At 42.2% G+C, this 23,276-nt stretch overlaps 1 protein-coding gene across 2 annotated transcripts in view; it reads right to left on the bottom strand.

Annotated features, from left to right (window-relative positions):
- LOC131130761 (A disintegrin and metalloproteinase with thrombospondin motifs 20) overlaps positions 1–23,276 on the bottom strand; it is a 115,868-nt gene that overhangs the window by 52,869 nt on the left and 39,723 nt on the right. For both annotated transcript variants that reach the window (XM_058074673.2, XM_058074674.2), the window contains exons 10-18: positions 22,587–22,728; positions 20,689–20,793; positions 7,075–7,220; positions 6,812–6,993; positions 6,599–6,735; positions 6,389–6,506; positions 5,442–5,537; positions 2,703–2,869; positions 99–228 (exon numbers count right to left, since the gene is read on the bottom strand). In XM_058074673.2, coding sequence (XP_057930656.2) covers positions 99–228; positions 2,703–2,869; positions 5,442–5,537; positions 6,389–6,506; positions 6,599–6,735; positions 6,812–6,993; positions 7,075–7,220; positions 20,689–20,793; positions 22,587–22,728 — 1,223 coding nt within the window. The remainder of the gene's footprint in view (positions 1–98; positions 229–2,702; positions 2,870–5,441; positions 5,538–6,388; positions 6,507–6,598; positions 6,736–6,811; positions 6,994–7,074; positions 7,221–20,688; positions 20,794–22,586; positions 22,729–23,276) is intronic.

Below are 23,276 nucleotides of genomic sequence, written 5' to 3'. Positions count from 1 at the left end.
CTCTGCTGTAGCCACATGGCCTTATTTTGAGCTTCTTTTTCATGTTGCAGTTCATTCACAAAATCCACTGAATGTTTGCCACTTTGTTGCGGCCATACCCTGACAGATGCGGTTGCACTCCAGCCAAAAGCCTGAAGGCGCCCACACAAACTCCTCCATGTGCTCCTCGATGGGGATGTTGAAGGAGTAACGCACGTCAGGGTTGTAGAGGTTTCCCACACACAAAACCTGCAAACAAGGTCAAGAGGAAAAAAAAAAACGTTTATTTAGTCTTCCCTGAAATTCAACCTTTAAAAGCAACATCAGTATATGTTGATAATCGGGACGTAAACATTAGCGAAGGCGCCACTCAATAAGCCACCTTTCCACTCAACCGTACCATCGTCCTGCTCGCCCCCCCCAAGAAACTGATAATATAAGGGGACACAAAAAAATGTAACCTAAGAATCCAATAATATGAAGCGTGATGGAAGAAAAATACATTATATTTTCTTCATAGTAATTGGGGCCTTAAAACATGCCATTTAAAAAACAATGATGTACTTTTCATTTTCTAAAAATGTCTGCCAATACGCACTTCAAAGGTTCATGTTTTTTTGAGTCATCCCTGTATTTATGCATTTATCTGTACTGTACAGACTGGACTTGAAACTGAAAAGTAGGTGGCAGGGAATACGAATACACGAGGTATATTTGAAAAAAATGGCTGGAGCAAACGAAGCATGGACAAGGCAGGCAAGACGAGGCAACAATCTGGCAAGGAATAATGACTGTTGGCTTAAGATGTTCTAATGGTAGATTGACTGCATGTTTGCGGTCCAGAGGAGGAGTCCTCTGCAAGACTGCAAACACACAGCAGAGGGCAGCAGTTCAAAGAAGGGTGCAGCTCATGACAGTAATTTTAGTAGCAGAAATCTAAAATATTAAAGAAAGACATTCTTTTTTAAAAAGGTATAATATTATATGTGAATCAACCAAAAGCACGAATAAAGTTTTCATTTTTGGAAAATTAGCTCACTGTAAAAATCATGTTACGAGAATGAGAAGTCAAAATATTATGGGGAAAATAGTCATAATCAGGAGAAGAAATTTTAGTAAATTAAAAACAACTGAACCAAAACTGCTGTAAAATATTATGATGACAAATAACATGTCAGGAGGCTTGAATCTCTACTTCCTTGCTAGCTGCTTGACTTTCATCTAAGCTGCGGTGCTGACGCCTCGATATCAATGGGGAGACGGAATCACACCCTTGATGGATGGAGGCTCTCATGGCATGAAATAACATGCTTGAATGAACAACCTGAGCTGCTTGAAAGGCAGACACTCTTGGTGGCTGTGTTCATTCCACTACAAACAAACATACATACATAGTTTATTACGCTCCAAGAGAAATTCACATTCCCAGCAGCGCTACAAAAATGGTCTCCCGGCGTGCAAAAGACGACCTTGTCAAACCGCCATCCATCAATTTTCTAGATATCCCGCCGAACCACAGTAGGAATGTAACAATCCCCGGAAGTAAGCACAATGAAATCTGACACACTGACACACACTGTGTGTGTGTGTGTGTGTGTGTGTGTGTGTGTGCGCGCACGCTCGATTAGATGAGTCTGTGGGGATGTCTGTTAAAATGCTGCTCTTTCATATTCTTCTTCTTCTTTCTCTTTCACTTTTCCCGTCAGGGGTCGCCACAGCAAATCAACCGCCTCCAACCATCCCATCTTCCGCATCTGTCTCTCTCACACCAACTACCCTCATGTCCTCCTTCACTACATCCATTAACCTCCTCTTTGGTCTTCCTCTATGCCTCCTATCTGGAAGATCTAAACGCAGCATCCCTCTATAATAATAATATATTCACTATCTCTCCTCTGGACATGTTCGAACCATCTCAGTCTGACCTCTCTGACTTTATCTCCAAGGCCTCTAACATGTAATGTTCCTCTGATGTACTCCTTCCTGATTTTAAGTTTTACGTTTCCCAAGGTCGCTACCTTCGATAACGCATGCTGTGACGTCACACGCGTGACCTGTGTTTACATCAGAAACAACATGGATGCCCTCAGAATTGCTTCACTTTGAAGAGCAGAGGCAAAGAAACACTACGAGGTCAGCAATGAAGTGTGACAAACATGCAAAAAATTTGAAATCGGGAAGGAGACAAAGACGTTTGACCACCGTAGGTGAAAAAGCCTAATATGAGTATCAACTTTACTATTCACTATTTTCGTTTCTAAGAATATTCTGACTTTTCTTTAAAATGTACTCTTCAACTTTGTTCGTCAATGACATCGCCATAGTTACACAGAATCTTACCAATCTCACTTTCGCTCACACTGAACATAAACAATACACTGATATAACATGTGCTGGGGTTCTGTCCATGGTATGGGCTCAAGGGGGGTTCCTAATCAAGCGGGCCATTAAGCTTTGCTCATCAACGATGTTGCCACGGTTATAAAAAATGTAATCAAATATAAAGCGCATGCTTCCATTGATTGAGCCCTAAACGGGACATAACATGAGATGGGGTTCTTTCTATGGTGTAGGCTAAAGGAGGGGGTTGCTAATCAACTGACCTATTTTCAATTATGTCAATGACGTCCCCAAGGTTATGTTATCAGATTTAATGAGCATACTCCCCTCATCAAGACTTGTCCAGTGATTAACGTGCTGTGTGAAAGAGGTTTTTTGGCCACCTGTAGAACGAGCTCCTCCTCGATGCGTTCAGTGCAGTTGATGCGTTCGACTGTGGTGTCGGAGCCGCTGTACTCGATGACCGTCCCCTTGAAGGTGATCTCCCTTTTGAACATGGCCACCACAAAGTTCCCATTCAGCAGAAAGTTAGACTGTCCATCGGATAAGGCTGGAAAAAAAAAACAACAACCCTGCAATCAATTTCACCCGAATATGTTTTAAGGTTCTTGTGAGATGTTAAGCATTTCAAGCATTGCGCTAAGTAAACAGTCTTTGTGTTGCCAACCTATTGTTATGGAAAATAGCGGCGTCGGTCATAGATAGCATTCATTTGGAGTGAAGACTGCGTGACTCTCTGCGGATGATGGGTGCTGCAGTGCAAACAATGACTGCGAAATGCAACAACCGCATGCACACACACAAAGAACACACACTTCACCACAAACACAACATACTCTTTTCTGCCACTTCCACATGCAGCTAATTACAACATCTGCACGCAAAAAGGGGGTGTTCACTTTGTTTACATTGGTGTTTGCACATTATTGGACCCAAGATGGTCCAGTAAGACCCAAGATGTCGTTTTTAAACCCAGAGATGAATGTGGGCTTTGGAAGCAGATATGCAAATGTACAGACACACACAGAAATGAAAACATGAGAATATGAGATGATGGTCACCCACAAATGTACTGTATATTAATATTTGGGCCATGTCAGAAGGCAGTCCTTGTCAAAAACTAACTCGACCCATTTTGGTGACCTCGACAAGAAAAAGGAAAAAAAGCCTGTTATTGTTGATTATCTATGATTTGTATGTATTGTACACATGCAGCATGTTCTCTGTTGACTGGACTGGAATTGCTAAATGAGCTTAATCAGTCAAGCAGCAATGCCGCACACTGGGCGGACGACACATGGAACACGGAGTAGCAAGGAAATTTGTCAGTACAACACCATCGGGGATATACTTTCACAGGCCTACTTGGGTCAGGCTAACCACCTTCCAACTGACGTTGGTCTCTTCCGCTCATCCATGTACAGCCAGGGTATGGCTTCTACTGTGGCCTGTGAGTGTGGTGCTGAGGATGAACACCACGTGATGACATCGTGCCCCATTTGCCCCAACGGGGTTCATGATTTGACAGATGTGGATGAGAACTCGGTCAGCTGGTTGACAGACAAATGGCCGGGTTTGTCTCCATTGCCTACTCCACATGAAGAATAAGCAGCTCTACGCTGATCAGCACATTGTTGGTCTGTTTTTTCCGAAGGGGGGGGGGGGGGGGGGGGGGCTTTCACAGACAAATGGCCAGCATGTGTTTGTCGGCCACATGTGTTAGCCCCCACTGGAGGAAGAGGAGGAGTAAAAACTTGAACCTCGCTGGAAAACTAACATCTTAATTTTCTTGTTCTGTGCCGAGATATCGACTTTCACCCACATGCTTCTAATTAGCACCCGGTGCTGCCTCATTTATCTTTCTGAACATGGGGAGGGAGGCCATCACTTCATTTGCTTGCCCAAGATCGCCATCATTGCCTCACCAGTCGTGTTTCCTTCACATGCACTCAGCACAAGTGACAATTAGGGAACAGTTTATGTCTCCTTCACCTGACAGCTTGTCTCCTCCGCTACGTGTGTGTGTATGTGTGTGTGTGTGTGTGTGAGAGAGAGCGAGAGAGAGAGACAACATGTGAAGCTAACTGCTAGGAAGCAAATGTAAATGTACTGGCCTGCTTATTTATCAGCTAGTCCCAGATAGAACTGGATAAATCCTCCTAATGTGAGGACCAGAACAATATCTGTTGGGCACAGGACCATTTGCAGCCCAAAGTTATTTATTTGTTTCAAAAGATAAATAACACATTATTATATAAATGATTTAATAATTTGTTGAGATGCACCTGTTTTAATATACAGCCGTCCCTCGCCACAGCTTTTTAAAAATACTGTACGCTATGTAGATTTTCATTTACATTGGACTGGTGTTTGTGTGTTTTAGAAATTTATGTATGTGAGATGCAATAATCTTCACTATCAATAAAATAATTGCTAAATAAATAATAATTGATAAATGATAGAGAAAGTGAGAAACACGATTGAATTTAAAAACTAATTCAGAGCAAAACCGGAAGGTGGTGTCTGTGTGGCGTCCAGCAGCAATCAGACAAGGTTTGATGAAGCCACTTTGATGAAGAACACGACTTGAACATCCGCCGAGACTGGTAATTTTAACATCTTTGCCAGGGGTTGTATGTTAACCTAATGCTAAGCTAATGGGATTTTAACATTACACATACTAATTATGCAGTCATGATAGACCATATTCAACCATAAAACGGCGATCATTGATTAATTAATAAGAAAAAAATGGCCATAAAGCAAGAGAGCGACCGTACGTGAAGCTAGCAAAGGAGTGTGCTTGTGTGTGTGTGGTGGAGGTTATCAGTTACTCGTGTTTTTCTCCATTTGTGGGTGGTCTTGTGACGTAACCCTACCGAGCATATGTATCAACTTTCATAAAATTACAAGGAGGCAATATTGCAACTTCTTTTGTCTGAAATGAATCCAAGACAAGTCAATTTGATCTTCATGGGGAGGATCTGTTGCATTTGCATTTGATCTTGCTTTGCTTCGAATAAATTAGCAAAAGCAGCACAATTTCATTTTGTGGGAGTGAAACTAACCTGCCATTGGTAAAAAAAACAAAAAACTCAAACCATATCCTTGTTCTAACTCACCGAGGTAGTTGTCATCCTCTGGCTTTCCCGAGTAGCTGACCTGCTTGATGTCGATGTTGGTCGCTCCAGCTGGGATGCGGACCACTGTGTTGTAGCCTGAGGAAGGAAAACAGACAACGGCTGAGTCTTAAAATGAATGAAAGCGTGACATCAAACACATTTTGATTGTTAGAAAAATACAATGAAAAAAATAAGTCAGTCATAGTAACTAAGATGAGGTAAACGTCATTCTCAGTTCTTTCATTTATTTCAAGGGTCCACATAGTGGACTTTGACATTTTGTAAACCAAATTCAGAAACATAAAAATTGAGCAAATAACTCTCTAAATAAGCTTTTTTTTTTTTTTTTTTTTTTGCATTTTCAGCGCTTACTTCCAAATGTGCAAACCTCATTATCTGAAACTTTTGCATCTCGTAACATGAGAATAAAACATGTAACTATAGTTATAAGTCAGAAAATGGGAAAAAAGCATAATAGGTCCCCTTTAAGTTCAAGGATAGTCGATTATTATCAAACCATCTCTTTAGCATAGGTAATTCCTCTGTGATTTGATTTATTAGTTCCAGTGTGCAGTTGTACCATCTGCAAATATTAACAGTTTCAAGTCCTTTATTCACTTATATGAGATGCAGAGATGCAGTTTTATCTTGCGTATGTATCTACATGGGTTCTTTTCCAAAATCTAAAATATCAAAGAGGTTCATCCGTCCTTTGTATTTCAGTATGTTTGTAAACTCCTGGTTCAGGTATGTACCAGGGAGCACAAGTTCTGGCTTCTCCTTGGCACCATGACTCCCGCTAGCCAAAGGTTGCAATGTACTGTAGTATTTGTTTATAGCAAATGTTCTGTTGTGAAAAATCCAATTCGGAATACCGTTACACCCTTCATGATCCGGTCCAGGTGAGTGATAAGACTGATGGGAATAACATGACGATCAGGACTCACCATACTGGGCATCATTGAACATCCCTTCCAGCGTTTTGCATGAAGAGTTGTCGCCGCCACACACGCCACACTTGTCATTCCGAGCCTTTGAGTTCAGGACGTGATCGCAGCCAGCTTGCTGCAGAAAGAAAAAACGGCTATGGCGTGTACAAACATTGAGCACAGTCAAGACGACTTATGCGACTGGTGAGGGCAAAGGCACCGACGTACCCTGCAGAGGCCTTGAACGCAGATATCGTAGGTGTCGGTGCCACATGGCGTGCCGTCGATGACACGGTCCTTCAGTGGATAATACGCCGTCGCACCGGCAACCCGGCAGAAGAGCTTGCAGCGATCCTTCAATAGTACTACGATGGAAAAACAAGGACGTTCTGTGACTGGATTCCTTCTCTTGTGAAGACACCTGCCACGGTGTGGACGTACTGCCACTATATTTGGGCACCCAGCGGACGTTGGGAGGTAGACCGTTGATGTTGAAGTGCTTGCCATCGAACTGAGAGCACTGCTCATCCCGGAAATCCTTGCGCCCTCGCGGACATGGCTCAGTGTTGCAAGAGCGGAACTTCATCCTGCGTCCCACGCAGAATTTCCCGCCGTTCCTCGGCCTGGGGTGACACCACAGGACAAAAGGTCCACTTTATAAATCATACACATTGATTGTTTTCAAGTCTTTTTGTCGTTCTTACTCTGGCTTGTTGCATTCTCTGGTGGTGCTCTTCGTCCCTCCGCCACAGGACCTGGAGCAAGTGCTGTAGGGTCCCCAGGGCCCCCATTCCCCATCCACAGGCTGCAGGTACAGCTCCTTGTTGACACACATGCCGTGCCTGCAATACTGCAAGTACCATCACAAACACATGCGGATCACATTAAAAAAACAACAAAAAAGAGTGAAAACACACCTGAGGTGGAGATGACAGGTGTCTCTTTGACTTCTTAATCCTCCCTTTACATGAACCTATATTTGAAAAGTAACCCCCTCATTCGGTTTATTCCCTTTGGAGGAATGCACCCATGTTCCTCCAGCTGTCTAAAGGGAAGAGGAGGATTTATTGTCACAATCTGCATCGCCTCCTGTGTGACAGTTTTTGTGTTTCACGTTGTTTGCCTTAGTTCCGGTTTTCATGCTTTTATTTTGTAGTATTTCCTGTGTTGGTCTGTTCCGTCACTTTTACTTTCCCTTTCTACGCGCACCTGTTTCTAATTTGATCGTCTTATTTAGTTCAGCCGGGTGCGTCTGTTTTTTGTTGGTTCATTGTTTGTCCTTTGCAACGTGTCGTATGCCAGTGCTGCATTCGCCGTTTTTTCAAAGAAATAAAAGCTAAGCTTTTTCCTGCACCATTTGCTCCTTCTCTGCATCCTGGGGTCGCATCGCAACACCCGCATGACGAGCCGTGACATTTATTGTAGATGACCTGAGTTTTGTTTTTTTTTTACTCAGGTGTGGATGAATTTAGGATACAAGTGTAGTACAGGTCTTCTTAGAAACTCTAATGATGGTATCACTGAGTGTCGACTCAGATGGAGGCAGCGTATACTGTACAGGCATGTTTTCATTCGCACAAGTTTTTGTTGAAAATTATGCTTTGGTTTCTGTGCACCGCACAACAAACTACTGTACTTTAGTACAGTGGAATCCACTGACCAAACATAGCATCCTATGCATTGCTAAATTACCATCTGTTTGTTTTTTTATTGAGTATGTCTTCTAATAACTCACCATGGGTCCACAGAAAGTTTTGAATGTCAGCAAGTGAATAAAGAGGTTGAGAAACACTATTCCATCTGTCCAGGATGCTTGGAAGTCTGCATCAACAATAAGTTCCAGCCATTCCTCAATTGGCATTATATCATATTGTTCTCTGCATGTGAAACTATAATTATTCATAACATTTATTTTTTGTTCATATTTCTGGTTGTCATTAACCTTATTTACCTTATTATTCCAGCAAGGACCACAATGAAAAATGAACGAATGCAAAATTGCCACATTAATATTTAAAAGAAAAGCTTTCTCATATACGAGGTAAAATAAACTATATTATTATTTACTATAATTATTACTATCAAATCACTTTGTTTACATTTACTAAATATTTCAGCTTTCTTCTGAAATAATCTTTGTAAATTTTGTTCTCATGACATTCTGACTTTTTTTGTTGACAAAATATGACTTTTCCCCAAAATTTTTTACAGAAATTTTCGAAGTTTTGTTAGTACTTTAAATCATCAAAATATGGCAAGATACTGCAACTCTTACATGTTATCATCAGTGTACATGTTAATGCATGATCACAGAATGTATATCAAATGGTGCAATGTTGTTTGAGCACTAAGCTAGTTGGAATTAACTTGCTTTTTGTGTTATAATGCAGAGAAAGGGGAAAAAAAAAGTGTGTTCATGTTTCACATAACGTTTATGAATGATAGGCAAAATTCCAAAGAAGCGCAGTTCCCCTTTAAGGAGAGCACAGTAGTAATGGGCTGATGAATATGCAAATTGATAGTTTGATACCGGTCCCTTCATGGTGTAAAGTCCATTCTGAAATCAAAATAGTGATACTTTTGTTTTTTCTGATGTTGTATATTAGCTTGGCTAAATTGTAGATTTCTGTATACTTAAAATAAATCAATAAATAACGCCATATGATGTCTTGTAGTCTTTATGCTATGATTTTTTGTTTTTCTGCTTTTTCCTGATTTCAGACACAAACCCTGCTCATTGTCCCACACACTTTGTCAAAGGCGCCGTTGGTGCTGTGGAGCTCAGAAGCCAGACATGAGGGCGGCGCATGGATGCACAGCGTGTCCAAAATTAATGCACCTTTCCCGAGAGCACACTGCCTCTGGCTCCAGCAACAGTTTGGCGGATATTTCACATTCATGACACAAAAACAGTCCCGTGTGAAATGCTGTTGACAGATGAAAATATTTTTCTCTTGCTGGGAATTACCAAATAGAATCATTGCTACCTGCCTGCTGAGATTGTTTCGTAAAAGGAATATCAGAGCTTGGGGGAGGGCAGAGCGCTTACAGCCACGCACACATAAGGAAGTCAGCCCCTCTGTGACATCACAAAGGGTAAGTTTCACCACGCCTTTTGAAACCAAGCATTTTGAGCCATCCCAAACGTCTTTCAGGGCTCACATCCAAACTATCTAACTACAGTTATAGACCAAAATGGAAAAGGCATAATAGGTCACCTTTAAGAGCGTAACCAAACTCCATTCTTTCTCCATTCATATCAGCGGTTGGGTTCGCTTAAAGAATGTGGGACGAGACGGCATCGGTCTGTACACGGGCAGCACCTCGATAAGGAAATCTAAGAAGAGAAACTTAAGTTCTTTTCTCAAAGACAATCTTGTACTTGGAGGCCCGGCTCTTTTCCCAGATGACGAATGGACTGCAGCTATCATCATCAGAGCAGTGATGATGTGAAGACAATCAAGCCCTGGCTTTGCACAGCACAAAACCACAACATTCCCGTGATTACACTGGGAAAAAAAGAGCCAGAGGGAGGCTATAATTCAAAGTAATCTCCAGGCCTGTGTCTAATTTGCTTTAATATAAATCTGCAGCCGTTACAAAAAGCAAACACCTGCAAAACAAAATCTTTGCTTGCGTTTCTTTTCCACACTAGCGGGCCTTAATGATAGAGTGCAGCGTCAGCGCACAATGACAGACAGGCGTTAACAGCTGTAAGGTACCGACTCAACAACACACAAACAATTCCATAATCCTGGCTGTGGCATGGCGACTGCCACGTAGCCACAACTACCACAAAATAAAGGAGAGCAGTGAGGACGATAAGGGAAGCAGGCGTTGCCTCTTGGGAGATGTGGCACTCTTTGTTAAGTATACACTACACCAGGGGTGGGCAAACTACGGCCCGGGGGCCACATGCGGCCCACCAAGCGTTTGAATCCGGCCCGCCAGTTGCTTTCTAAGTATTTCAACTTTTAACATACAAACTGGCAACATGACTTGCAAGTCTTATTTAGTAAAAAAAAAACAACAAAACTGTCAAATTAAATGACGTAGTTAGATGTGGTGTGATGTTTAAAGTGCTCCTGAAAAAAAGGGACATGAAAACATACAGCTGATAGTATATAACACTTACAGATAAAATTAGACAAAAAAAAATTCAAGAAAAATTACAAGTATAAAATAGTGTGTGTGTTAAATATATATATATATATATATATATATATATATATGTTCTGGCCCCCCCGGACAATTTTGTTTCCTCAATGCGGCCCACGAGTGAAAGTATTTGCCCACCCCTGCACTACACACTAAAACTGTGGTGAACGTTAGGGCTCAATTATTATACGTTTTAATCTAATTAATCTAACTTTTCAAATTAATTAATCTTGATTCTTCTCCATTTGCCATTACGTGTGAAATATGCCATTTTTTTTGCTGTATTTTATGGGCAGAAACGATAAATGCCAAGACACGTGCCTTGGTTAGCATCATTAATCCGCTAGAGAAGGTCCAACTCAAACCAAAACGGACTCTAACCAAAGCAAAATTTCCCCATAAAAAATGATAAATACAATTAAAAATCTAATTAATACATTTCAGACATCCAAACATGTGAACACAAAACATTTTATAGACAATAACTATACGTTTACATTCACAGAAAAATGCAAATGTAATTACAAAGATCAAATGAATGGAAAAGTCTGACATAAACAAACACTGCTGCCACAGCGGTGGTCATAAAAAGCACCAAAGCTTGTGAGAACCTCAATCCTTCCACCCCGTCTGCTTGTGTTTTCTGCTGACTTATTTTAAAGAGACAGGAAGACAGTAGAATTTTAAAAATAATGTTGCACGATTTAGCTTGGGACGCACATTAAGTTTTCATGATGTGTGCCAACTGCAATACAGTGCATTACATGGTGCCAGATGTGTTATCCCGAATAAATCCCAGCCTCTAGAGCAGGGGTGTCAAACTCAAAAAAGTCTCAGCCACAAAGGGCTGAGACGCTTCAGGTTTTCTTCCCAGCCGGTCACTAAAACAGGTGATTGACCCTCCTTTGGTTTGAGGGAAAAAGCTGTCATTAATTAAATCACCTGCTGAAGAAACTGGTTGGAAAGAAAACCTGTAATGTCTCACCCTCCATGGCACGAGTTTGACACCCCAGTCAAGTGCAACCTCAACTCATTCTGACATATCTACGATGCCACAGTGCACCACACAATGGTGCTGGATTTAGTGTAAGAAGTGGGATCGCAAATGAATCGAAGCCTCCTGAGAAAACAGCAACCTACATGCAGTGCCTTAAATCAACCTGACATGTATTAGGAGCAACAGTGCACCACTTGCTGGTGCTCTGTAGTGTCAGAAGCAGGAAACCAACTTCATTCAAGCCCGCAGAGGAAAATTGTGACCTAAACAATAAACACCAAAACACGTTGTCAAAAGCAGGATCCCACATGAATCCAATTCTCCAGAGAAAATGCAATTAGTCAATGCACTATTAAATGTAAACGTCTTAACCAGCTAGTTGCATTTTAGTTGGCCACAGCCAAAATAGACCATTGTGACATGTTGGGGCACCAGTGCAGCACAAAATGGTGCTGTATATGGTGTCAGAAGCAGGATCCCAAATGAATTAATAATATTTACTTGGGCTGTCAATCAAAACATTTAATCACAGATAGAAAAGTTTTTATCTTTCATCAGTAAAGGCAAACAATTCGATGTGCAACAACAACTATAATCAAGTTTTATGTAAAAGCATATCAATTTCGGAACTATGTGCCATTATTTAAAGCAATACAGTCAGGGGAATCCTCACTCTGTCATACGTCGACAGGTTTTCACAGTGCAGGGAATGGAAAACCAATACACAACATAATCATCAAACTTACATATTCACATAACTGACAATCATGCTGTGTCTCCTTCTTTCTTTGTGCTCTGACTGTGCGCTCTGCGCTATGAGCCGTTCATGTGCATTCGTAATTGTGAGTGTTAGGGGCTAACAGTTTTTCATTTTTAGTCACGTAACCCTGAGACAATTGGTGTAGCCCACTATGGGAACCTAGGCTATAACTCGGGCTCTGTTGCGGAGGTTAGGGTTTCTATATCCCTGTGTAGGTTCACACAAGCTCTGTACGGCACAATGGAGAGAATCCGTTTGGGGTCCGTTTAGACCACTCCCTGGTCAAGCTGTGGGTTTCTGCAGACGCCGCAGGAGTGTGCCACTGTGTCGACCAGAGTCAGTGTGAGCCCGCGGTTAGACCATTCTGGTATATCTACAGTGCATCCGGAAAGTATTCACAGCGCTTCACTTTTTCTACATTTTGTCATGTTACAGCCTCATTCCAAACTGAATTAAATTAATCTCTTACCTCAAAATTCTACACAAAATACTCCATTATGACAATGTGAAAAAGTTTTTTTTGACTTTTTTTGAATTTATTAAAAATAGAAAACAAAAAAATCACATTTACATAAGTATTCACAGCCTTTGCCATGAAGCTCAAAATCGAGCTCAGGTGCATCTTTTTTCCACTGATCATCCTTGAGATCTTTCTACAGCTTAATTGGAGTCCACCTGCAGTAAATTCAGTTGATTGGACATGATTTGGAAATATAATAACTGTCTATATAAGGTCCCACAGTTGACTGTGCATGTCAGAGCACAAACACCAAGCATGAAGTCAAAAGAACTGTCTGTAGACCTGCGAGACAGGATTGTCTTGAGACACAAATCTGGGGAAGGATACAGAAACATTTCTGCTGCTTTGAAGGTCCCAATGAGCACAGTGGCCTCCATTATTCGTAAATGGAAGACGTTTGGAACCACCAGGACTCTTCCTAGAGCTGGCCGGCCTTCTAAACTGAGCGATCGGGGAAGAAGGGCCTTAGTCAGGGAGGTGACCAAGGCCCTGATGGTCACTCTGTCAGAGCTCCAGCGTTCCTCTGTGGAGAGAGGAGAGCCTTCCAGAAGGACAACCATCTCTGCAGCAATCCACCAATCAGGCCTGTATGGTAGAGTGGCCAGACGAAAGCCACTCCTTAGTAAAAGGAACATGGCAGCCCGTCTGGAATTTGCCAAAAAGCACCTGAATGACTCTCAGACCATGAGAAACAAAATTCTCTGGTCTGATGGCTTTCGTCTGGCCACTCTACCATACAGGCCTGATTGGTGGATTGCTGCAGAGATGGTTGTCCTTCTGGAAGGCTCTCCTCTCTCCACAGAGGAACGCTGGAGCTCTGACAGAGTGACCATCGGGGCCTTGGTCACCTCCCTGACTAAGGCCCTTCTTCCCTGATCGCTCAGTTTAGAAGGCCGGCCAGCTCTAGGAAGAGTCCTGGTGGTTCCAAACGTCTTCCATTTACGAATAATGGAGGCCACTGTGCTCATTGGGACCTTCAAAGCAGCAGAAATGTTTCTGTATCCTTCCCCAGATTTGTGCCTCAAGACAATCCTGTCTCGCAGGTCTACAGACAGTTCTTTTGACTTCATGCTTGGTGTTTGTGCTCTGACATGCACAGTCAACTGTGGGACCTTATATAGACAGTTATTATATTTCCAAATCATGTCCAATCAACTGAATTTACTGCAGGTGGACTCCAATTAAGCTGTAGAAAGATCTCAAGTATGATCAGTGGAAAAAAGATGCACCTGAGCTCAATTTTGAGCTTCATGGCAAAGGCTGTGAATACTTATGTAAATGTGATTTTTTTGTTTTCTATTTTTAATAAATTCAAAACATGTCAAAATAACCTTTTTTCACATTGTCATAATGGAGTATTTTGTGTAGAATTTTGGAGTAAGAGATTAATTTAATTCAGTTTGGAATGAGGCTGTAACATGACAAAATGTAGAAAAAGTGAAGCGCTGTGAATACTTTCCGGATGCACTGTAAGTGTGTCACTAGTGGCGCTGTTTATCTCAGAAGGGGGACAAAATGAATCAACCAAATGAATCAATGCCTCTAGAGGAGTCTATCATATGCCATGAGCAAAAGGAGCAAAGATGGTGCATTTCCATGTTTCCATCGATAAGACAAAGCACTGATTTGATTGCACATGTGAAAATATCTAGCGACTAATTTCTGACTATCTGCAATTGGGGGTGGCACGTCTATTCCAATTTGTGTTTAAAAAAAAAAACATGCAAAAGGTGAAAGACGTCCTTGGTAAACGTTGCCTTTCCTCAAAGGACTGTCAAATTAGCCTTCAGTCGGTAACACGGTGAGACATTTGAAGGCCCTGTGAGAGGAGCCCATCCAGCAGTGACAAGCATGTGTTTCAAATTGGGAATTTCACCAAGACTCACTCGACTCAATGACAACTCCAGGCAACCACCCCCTCAATGTTTCAAAATCACGTGCATAGCCCTCTTGCTGCGAATGCTGAATGAAAACGTGCCGCAAAGCCCCGGACAGCGGCGACAGCAGCATCTGCTCGGAGCTCATGGAGTGGCTGCTTTGGATGCAAGTGCCCTGTAATTGGCAGGAAATTGTTGCAGGGAGCACCTCATTTGTGAAGCCAAGCCATACATCACTGCAGGAATGAGAAGGCAGCCGATTGATTTAAAAAGCCCTCCTCTCTTTCATTTGGTCAACAAGGTTTCAACTTTCATGTCGCAGCCGTCTCTTCTCATGACTCTTTGGTTTTGAGTTCAATTTGGATGACTCTCGTCTCTGAGGCCCTGCAGTCAAGAAACGGTTTGCAACAATGTACGCTTACGACAGAAAGACCAGGGAAAAATGCAAAAGCATCTGGAGCCACTTGTCTAGACCACCGCTGTAGATTCTCAATAAGGTATTCTGTTATTGCTCTTCCAATGCACTGACCCCACGGTGAGACACAATGAAGGGCGGCTAAAGACTTTATTTTGCAGCCAGTGCATAATTTTCCCCATCTTGGACATCTCCTCTTTCCGCCGCAATGAAAGGATGTGGAGACAAAAGAGGAGAAAGGGCATTAGACAGCAGACAGCTGAACCCTCTTCTGTCCAAGAGGTGGGAATAATGTAGAGTAATAAAAGGAACATCAGTCATCGTTTATCAAAACCCTTGTAAATATTAGAAAGTGTCTAAAAGTGTACGTTTCTGAAACCTTTCCTTTGCTAATTTGAACTTTTGCCATGGCTATGAATGAATATGCATGCAACCAATTTTAGATTTCTCCACTTTCTAAACATTTGACCGTGTCTAATTTCACTTCACTTATTGTTTTTGCTTTTGTTTGACACACTGACCCCAGAAGAGTATGCCTCACACTCGGGAGACATAATGGAGGGTAAAGTTAAAAAGCTAACTAAAAACACAAGTGACCTTGTCCTTTCTCAGTGTAGCTAGCATTTCCGCGTATTTTTCCGCACTACGCAGAACTAGTTCAAGTTTTTTGTTTATAAGTTTTAACACAAGGACCGCCTGTCATTTTTCACATGTTACAGTAATTCCTCATTTATGGGGGGTAATCGGTTCCAGACCCAGCCGTGATAAGTGACTTTCCGCACTTATCATGGTCTTGAAAACTTGAAAAACAACTTGAGCAACTGTCCTCATAATCACACTCTATGAACACATTCCTGCTAGAACTTCATTAAAATAAATCCTTTTGCTCAAAGGGACCTTTAAAACAAAGCAACTTTTAATGATGACACGTCATAGACAAAAACTCCTGAAAGTATCCAGAGATTTGTACAACACTGTCACAATACCAAGTTACAGTACACACACAAACACACACACACACACGCACTTCCACAACTAGTTTGTCGGGCTGCCAGGGAACTCGGGCCAACACTCTCTACTTCCGCCAACAAACTCCATTCTGGCCCGGCTTCACTCTTCAAGACCAAGGCCGTCTCACTCTAATTGGCTCAAACAAAAGCAGGTTTGTCACTCCTTTTGCGAGGAATGCTGTGGAAATCAAACAAACTCAAGCGTTGACACTCACCACTCAATTGAGCAGCCATCAGGAGTGGAACCAACGCCTCCAAATGCTCCAGTTTCTGCCATTACAACACAACTTTGGAGCACAAAGCCATCACACTCGCTGGTTTAAAGCGCCACCGTCTCTCCCTGTGCCACCCACTGAGTGGCGACGTGGTGAGAAGCGGGACCTTCAAAAGCTGCGGGATGAGGACGGAGGGGGGCCGAGCGGACCTCAGCTTTGTCTTGACAGGCCACCATTGAGCATGCTAGCTGGCCCTCGTTAAAGTCCACGCACGCACACATGTACAGACACACTAATGTAAAGACAGCCACCACAGGCATCTACATGCAAAAAAACATCAAAACAGACATACAGGTCAAATTCTTTGAAGCGCCAACGAAGGGGAGAGCGCAGAGTGCGAGAGAAGATGAAGGGAGTGGTGCGGAGGGGGTGAGGGTGGTATTTATAGACAACAAGTGATGTGATGCCCTCATTAATGCACGGCCCACTGAGCTAGATGACACACATGCCGCTAAGAGGTCATGTGACCACATTATTTACCCCAGCACCCACTGAGGGGTGGGGTGGGGGAGCAGGCCTGATGAGGGAGTGAGGAAAAGCGTGGAAGGGAACGGGGGAGAAATACCCATTCCATTTGCAATGAAGGTTAAGATATGTTAATGAAGTTAAACGCAGGCCGTCATAGAAAGAACTATTATTGTTTCTTCAATTTCTTGTTCATTTTAATGGCTGGTAGAGCGACCAGTATGTTACCTGAAGAAAACAATGAACAATGAGTGACTACAACACAATGAATGAATGAATGCCTAAAAGCACTGTTTATTGCAGTACAATGCCACAGCTATTGATGCGATGCTAGCTATGTGATTTTTTTTTTTAATAGTAAAAAAGTTGACTATTACTACTGGCATTGACTAGCCAGGGAAAGATTTTTAACACCTCAGTAAAACATATGTACTTTATTGTGATCTGATTGATCTTATTTATGATGTGGGAGTAACATCAAATGGAAAGCAGTAAATGAATACAGAGCCTCAATCCCACTTGGTGGACTTGGACCTGGTTTTCAGAGAGGTTGTGTCCCACAATGATGCACATTAGCACTCAAGTAAGGTCATCACATCTTACCTTCATGCATTCCCACATAGTATCAGCATTTGGGAGCAAAATGAGGTCAAATAAAAAGGCGGCTAGTACAGCGTAGCACATCTGTGCATGGGATAATGGTGTGTTCAAGGATCATCAAACAAAGTAGGATACATTTTCGCTCACATTAAACATTTAAAAACTGGGGGATTTCCAACTAATACTTCCAGTATTGTAATCAATAATATTTATTGTGATACAATTATGAATATCTATGTATTGTAATGACTGGTTTTGCAATTTTTGCTAAATGTTTTGTGACAATTGTCCTGCAAAAATATAAATTGTGTATTTTCATGAGTATATTTCATGAAGGAAAGGCGCATTTTTACTAACAAACATTTAGAATTTAAAACCAGTATCATAAATAAACAAATCTTATTTTGAGCTGACACAAATAAACAAAAACATGTTAGTGTGACACGTCTCACTTGCTCACATTTTGTATTTGCTGAACGTTTGTGGCCGGGTTTATGGGCTAATATGCTAATAATAAATAAAAATAGTAATACAAATACATGCATGCCGACTGTATTTTCTTAAAATAATGGGCCAAAGTTCCCAAATTGATATCCCTTTACATAAAATTTGATGTAATCATCGTTGTAGTTGCACATCGAATCGTTTAGCACAAAGATATTTCCCCTACTGATAAAAGATAAAAACGTATTTCCATCTGCGATTAAATGTGTTTAATTGTGAGTTAACTATGGATAAAATGAAAATGTTTTAATTGATTGACAGCCCTAATTTCAATACATTTGTAGAATATGTCAACATTTGTTGAACATTTCAGATTAGCTTCACATGCAACTTGCTTCCTCAAGTTAGCGTTGCACCCATTCTTTGTCCTGATGGGAAAACGTGCAGCGGGGCGGGTATGGTGCAGAGTGAGGGCAGTCATGTAAAGCAGAAGGTACAGCAACTGAGCTCAGGGCATTTGAATGTCCAGCTTTGTGTGGACACTGAATGCAGAAGAAACACTTGAGCTTCCCTCAATGCAGCTAACATGATATGAAAAATGCTGGAAAACACGAAGAAAGAAGCTAAAATAATAAGACCTTCAAGCCTGAAATGTGGATAAGCGTTTTGCAGTGCACTGTAAAACACCACATAAAAGCTCTCTATGTGTTGTTCAAACGCTCCCACTGCATAAAGATGAAACCTCTGCGCTGAAAAAAAGGGTGGCGCTCGCTCACTCGCTCACAGCCCGAAAAGTCTGCTTTGTACCTACAACAAGGTCATCATTGTATTTTTATTTTTTTTACTCCTTTCTGTCACACCCGTGAAGTGTTAATTTATAATTAAAAAAGTAGGAATTTTTGACTCGCATGATGTTGATGTCAGTGTAACCTTCACCAATCTGATGGTAATTCGCTCACTGTATGAGGGAATTCCCAGAAGGTGTGCTCTTCATCACGGACACGAGAAAGACTTTCACACACGGAGAATATATTCACGACTGAAAACAGTGGTGTCCAAGGTTTTACCCACAACCAGCAGCCTGCTGCTCAATTTTTATTGGTCTGGGTTATGCAATATAATTTTAGGATTGCATAAAACACAGCTAGTTTGTCTATATCTGCCCTGTGATTGGCTGGCCACCAGTCCAGGGTGTACCCCGCATCTCGCCTGGGACAGCTGGGATAGGCTCCAGCACCCCCGCGACCCTTGTGAGGATAAGCGGGAGAAAATGAATGAATGAATGTTTAAAACATTATTAGAGCTCCCTCAACATGAAATATCCTTGTAGTCACTTTACATTCCTACTAACCAATACAGTAGACATAATAAATAAATAAGACACATAGACATAAATAAGACATGTTTTACTTCCGGTTTCTGTGCAGAACTCCCTGCCGTGGCTATTGTCTCATCAGTGTAACATTACTGACACCTAGGGCTCTATTTATTTAGAACAGGCGCACCTACCCTGTGCCAACGCGGTGTGGCCAGCGCACTTTACAATTTTTGTGAGTAGTGCATTACGGCGCAGCACAGCACACCCACGCCTCCATCCTTCCCACAGGCACAAGTGGCAAAGAGGGTGGAGAGAAGGCGTGAGGGGGACACTGCGCAAGATGATGTTCCGCCAATTTTTAGTGCCAATATGTTTAGTTCACCAGCTCAAGGTCATTCATTTAGTTTTTTTCAATTTTTAATGATCATTTATACTGGAATAAGTTAATTTTCTTGTCATTGGAAGAATTTGTACTGGTATACATTAATATAAAAATATAAAAATTATAGCCCGACCCGAATGGCATCCAGAACAAAACTAATATGACACAGCCATGTGGAAGCGGCCATGTGTCGAAATCAATGTTTCCATTGTTGCAATCAGGTTTAATCATCTATTGGAGGACGTGAGTGCAGGTCGAGGGTTTCTCGTATCGGGGGTTGAATCGTGAGAGCAAGTGTGCAGATTGAGGCTCCATTACTCTTTAATGCAGATGTTGTGCTTGGATTAAGATGTTAGCCATCAACCCATCAAAACATGACCAGCCAGGAGATGCATGGAGAAGGAGGCGGATACGACACGCCAATCTTTACTGGAAAGGAAAATAACCTCCACTCCACTCCCTCTTTCCAGCATGGTCTGAATACTAAATTGTGCAATTGTAAACAAGGTGGCTGGTTCTCTTCCGCCTGTGACCGCTGCCCACTCAGCCAATGTTTAAAGAGGTTTTAGGGTCACGGGTTCACAACAAGGTGACTCGACTAAGTAAGGGCGTCCTCTTTCAAAGGGCCTCGTGTCTTCACCTTTCTTTTTGTTCCCGTTTTTCTTCCCGCAGCCACCCAGTCCTCCAACCCCACCTCCCCAGGCTCTCTTTTTCACGTAACCTCAGCAACTGACCTGCCGCCTCAGCCCTAATTAGCATAGCATCCCAGGGCGAGGAGAACATGAAGGCTAATGGGGGTTGGAAGGGCCCCAATTACACACAGAAGGGGAAAGACTCCAGCTTCTAACAAGTGAAAATCACCTGACTCGTTTACATAAGCCTCTTTCACACGGAAATGCAAACCATACCTCCTATATGCATTTCATGCAAAGTTTTTTCATTTTTTTGGCCCTTTTTATGATGTCCCAATGTGATTTTAAACCTTTAATGGTATTTTTAGAATAGGCCATGGGCCAATAAGAACCTGGCTGCGTACCACAGATGGCCCCCAGGCCAAGCTTAGGACACTAATCCCTTGGATGGATTTAAGCACTCACCATTTCGTGCCCGCATTCCGTCCCATCAGCCAGCGGCATGTGTTGTGTCCGACATCCTTTATGGTCCCCCTCGGCACTCGTGCACCACAGCCGCTTGCATTGTTTCTACGTTCAAACAACACAACAGTCATCAGGTTTGAGGTTTCAACATCAGGTTTCAGGTTTCAACATCAGGTTTCAGGTTTCCTATACAAGCAAAGAACACTTCATCCAGGATTAGATGTTTTTAATTAAAAATCACAGGCACAACAGTCAAACCGTGGCCTCCGGACTATAAGATGCACCTTTTTTTCATGGTTTGGTTGGTCCGGCAACTTGTACTCTGGAGCGACTTGCACATGTTTTTTCCCCACACTGAAAACCTCATAAGCTCTAGGCTTCTGTGCCAGTATCTGGTACTCTATGACTCCTGGACCACTGAAACATCAAGTATCTTATCATTATCATTTATCATTTCAGCCTCTCACCCGCAGAGATTTTTGAAAACATTCCAGAGTGGAATGTTTATACAGGCAATACAAGCATGATGACGTTACCGATGCTCCATCGCCTTGTCGCCGCCATGTGACCAAAAGTGAGCTTTGACGACAAGCCAACATAAGTTGAGGTCAAATATCATATCTGAATATTTTGACTCACCTCAGTCAACATTTTCCTGATATTTTGTTATACTCTGCATGTTAGCACGCAGGCCTCAATTCCACCCTCGGGCATGCGTGGGTTTTCTCCGGGTACTCCGGTTTCCTCCCACATTCCAAAAACATGCTAGGTTAATTGGCCACTCCAAATTGTCCATAGGTATGAATGTGAGTGTGAATGGTTGTTTGTCTATATGTGCCCTGTGATTGGCTGGCCACCAGTCCAGGGTGTACCCCGCCTCTCGCCCAAAGACAGCTGGGATAGGCTCCAGCACCCCTGCGACCCTCTTGAAGACATGCGGTAGAAAATAAATGAATGAATGAATACTCAGTGGAAGTGGAAGACAACAGACATATTCATTGTTTCTTTCATCTTCTATGGTTTGGAGTGTCACATGGTTCTCTTTGCACCGGTTCAAAGCACCACATATAGGTGCAAAAAGACAGAACAGAAATACCCCCCAAAAGAACATCATATTATGATTGGAAGCTCCAAGTAGTCAAATATGCAGCTAAAAACGGTAATCAAGCAAAAAAAGTAAGTTTGGAATGGATGAGAAACTTGAGTGGACTGGCAAAAAAGGGGAGGACACTCAAACTGCAATGAAGAAAAGCATGATAAATAATTCTAGGTCTAAATCACTGGCTAAAAGCTAGGTGGGGGCAGCTAGAGGAACCAATGGGTGGTCAATAGTGCCCAGTCCACACCCAGGTAGGTGCTAAGGCAGCGGATATACTAGATAACTTACAGTCTTCAAATCATTATCTTTCCTGAATGTTCCTAATAGGGGTGGGGTCGAACCTGAAGATGGTATTCGGAACGGCACAATCCATCCATTTTCCATGTGGCTTATCTACACTATGCTACTTTTATTTTGTCACCTTTGTCAAACAGCAGTTGAAGCACAAAAGCTAACAAATCGCTAATGAATAATGATAACGCTAAACAATTCCCTTGCCAGCATTCACTACCATGTCTGAGCGCTATGTGAAGAAGCCCAAAATAACTATTCTGGGCTATGCCTGCCGCTAACCAGGTGCACGTAAGCACCTTTACACATTTTAGCTCACAGTTCATAGCAAAATAGCAGCAGAGAGACGGCTCGCATGTAAAAAAAACACTTGTTAGTTGAGACACGTATGCCAATGTAGCACCGTATGAAGAACAATAAATGATACCTGCAGTGCACCAGTATGTGAGCACCTCTCTATTTGAGGTTTGTATTGTATTTTGCTGGTATTGATAGCAAGCTCACTTACCATATAGGGGCAAATTTGGGACCCAGGTCCAAACATGAGTTCACACTGTCTGTTGGCGTTGTAAATTTGACCAGGCAGGAGGGTGGGCAGCTCATACGTTCGTCCGACTGGCTCGTCTAGAAGGCACTCCCCATAGCCGGTGCTGTGTTACGCATAAATCATAAAATAATGTCATTCAAGAAGCATACGTGAGGACTGGGTCAGATGTAAAAGGGTGAATAATACGGCCTATTACAGAGATATCAGTTTATGATGACATGATGACTATTGTAGGCACTCTAGGCATTATTTGCTCTAACCTGGTTTTACTCTTGAAAAGGACCTTGGACGCCATTGAGATGTTGTAAGGTGCTATACAAATAAAGTTTGATTTGAATACAAAGGCGTGACAGTGGGCAGAAAAGGATATGAAGTACCAGTTAGAGTTTTTATTGCGTGTGCTATACATACACATAAAGCTCCTTGATGAAGTCCCCTAATTCCCTAACAGTGGCTGGATTACGTTGTCATGACAGACCGCCCCTCCCCTCAAACCACCAGCGTGCAAACACAGCTGGCTTGAATGAAAAAAATCCTAGCTTCACACACAAAGTCAAACACGTCAAACAGGGCGAGGATCTCGGCTTTTTGACATCAAAAAAAGGAAACCGGGTTGTGTTATTATGACACAATGTGGCCGACATCCTGGAC

Source organism: Doryrhamphus excisus, linkage group LG1 (assembly GCF_037039965.1).
Source record: "Doryrhamphus excisus strain RoL-2023G ecotype Guam linkage group LG1, RoL_Dexc_Guam_v1.1, whole genome shotgun sequence".
NCBI lineage: Eukaryota > Metazoa > Chordata > Actinopteri > Syngnathiformes > Syngnathidae > Doryrhamphus > Doryrhamphus excisus.
Note: the sequence above shows the minus strand (reverse complement) of the source record. Positions and strands in the feature narration are given on the sequence as shown.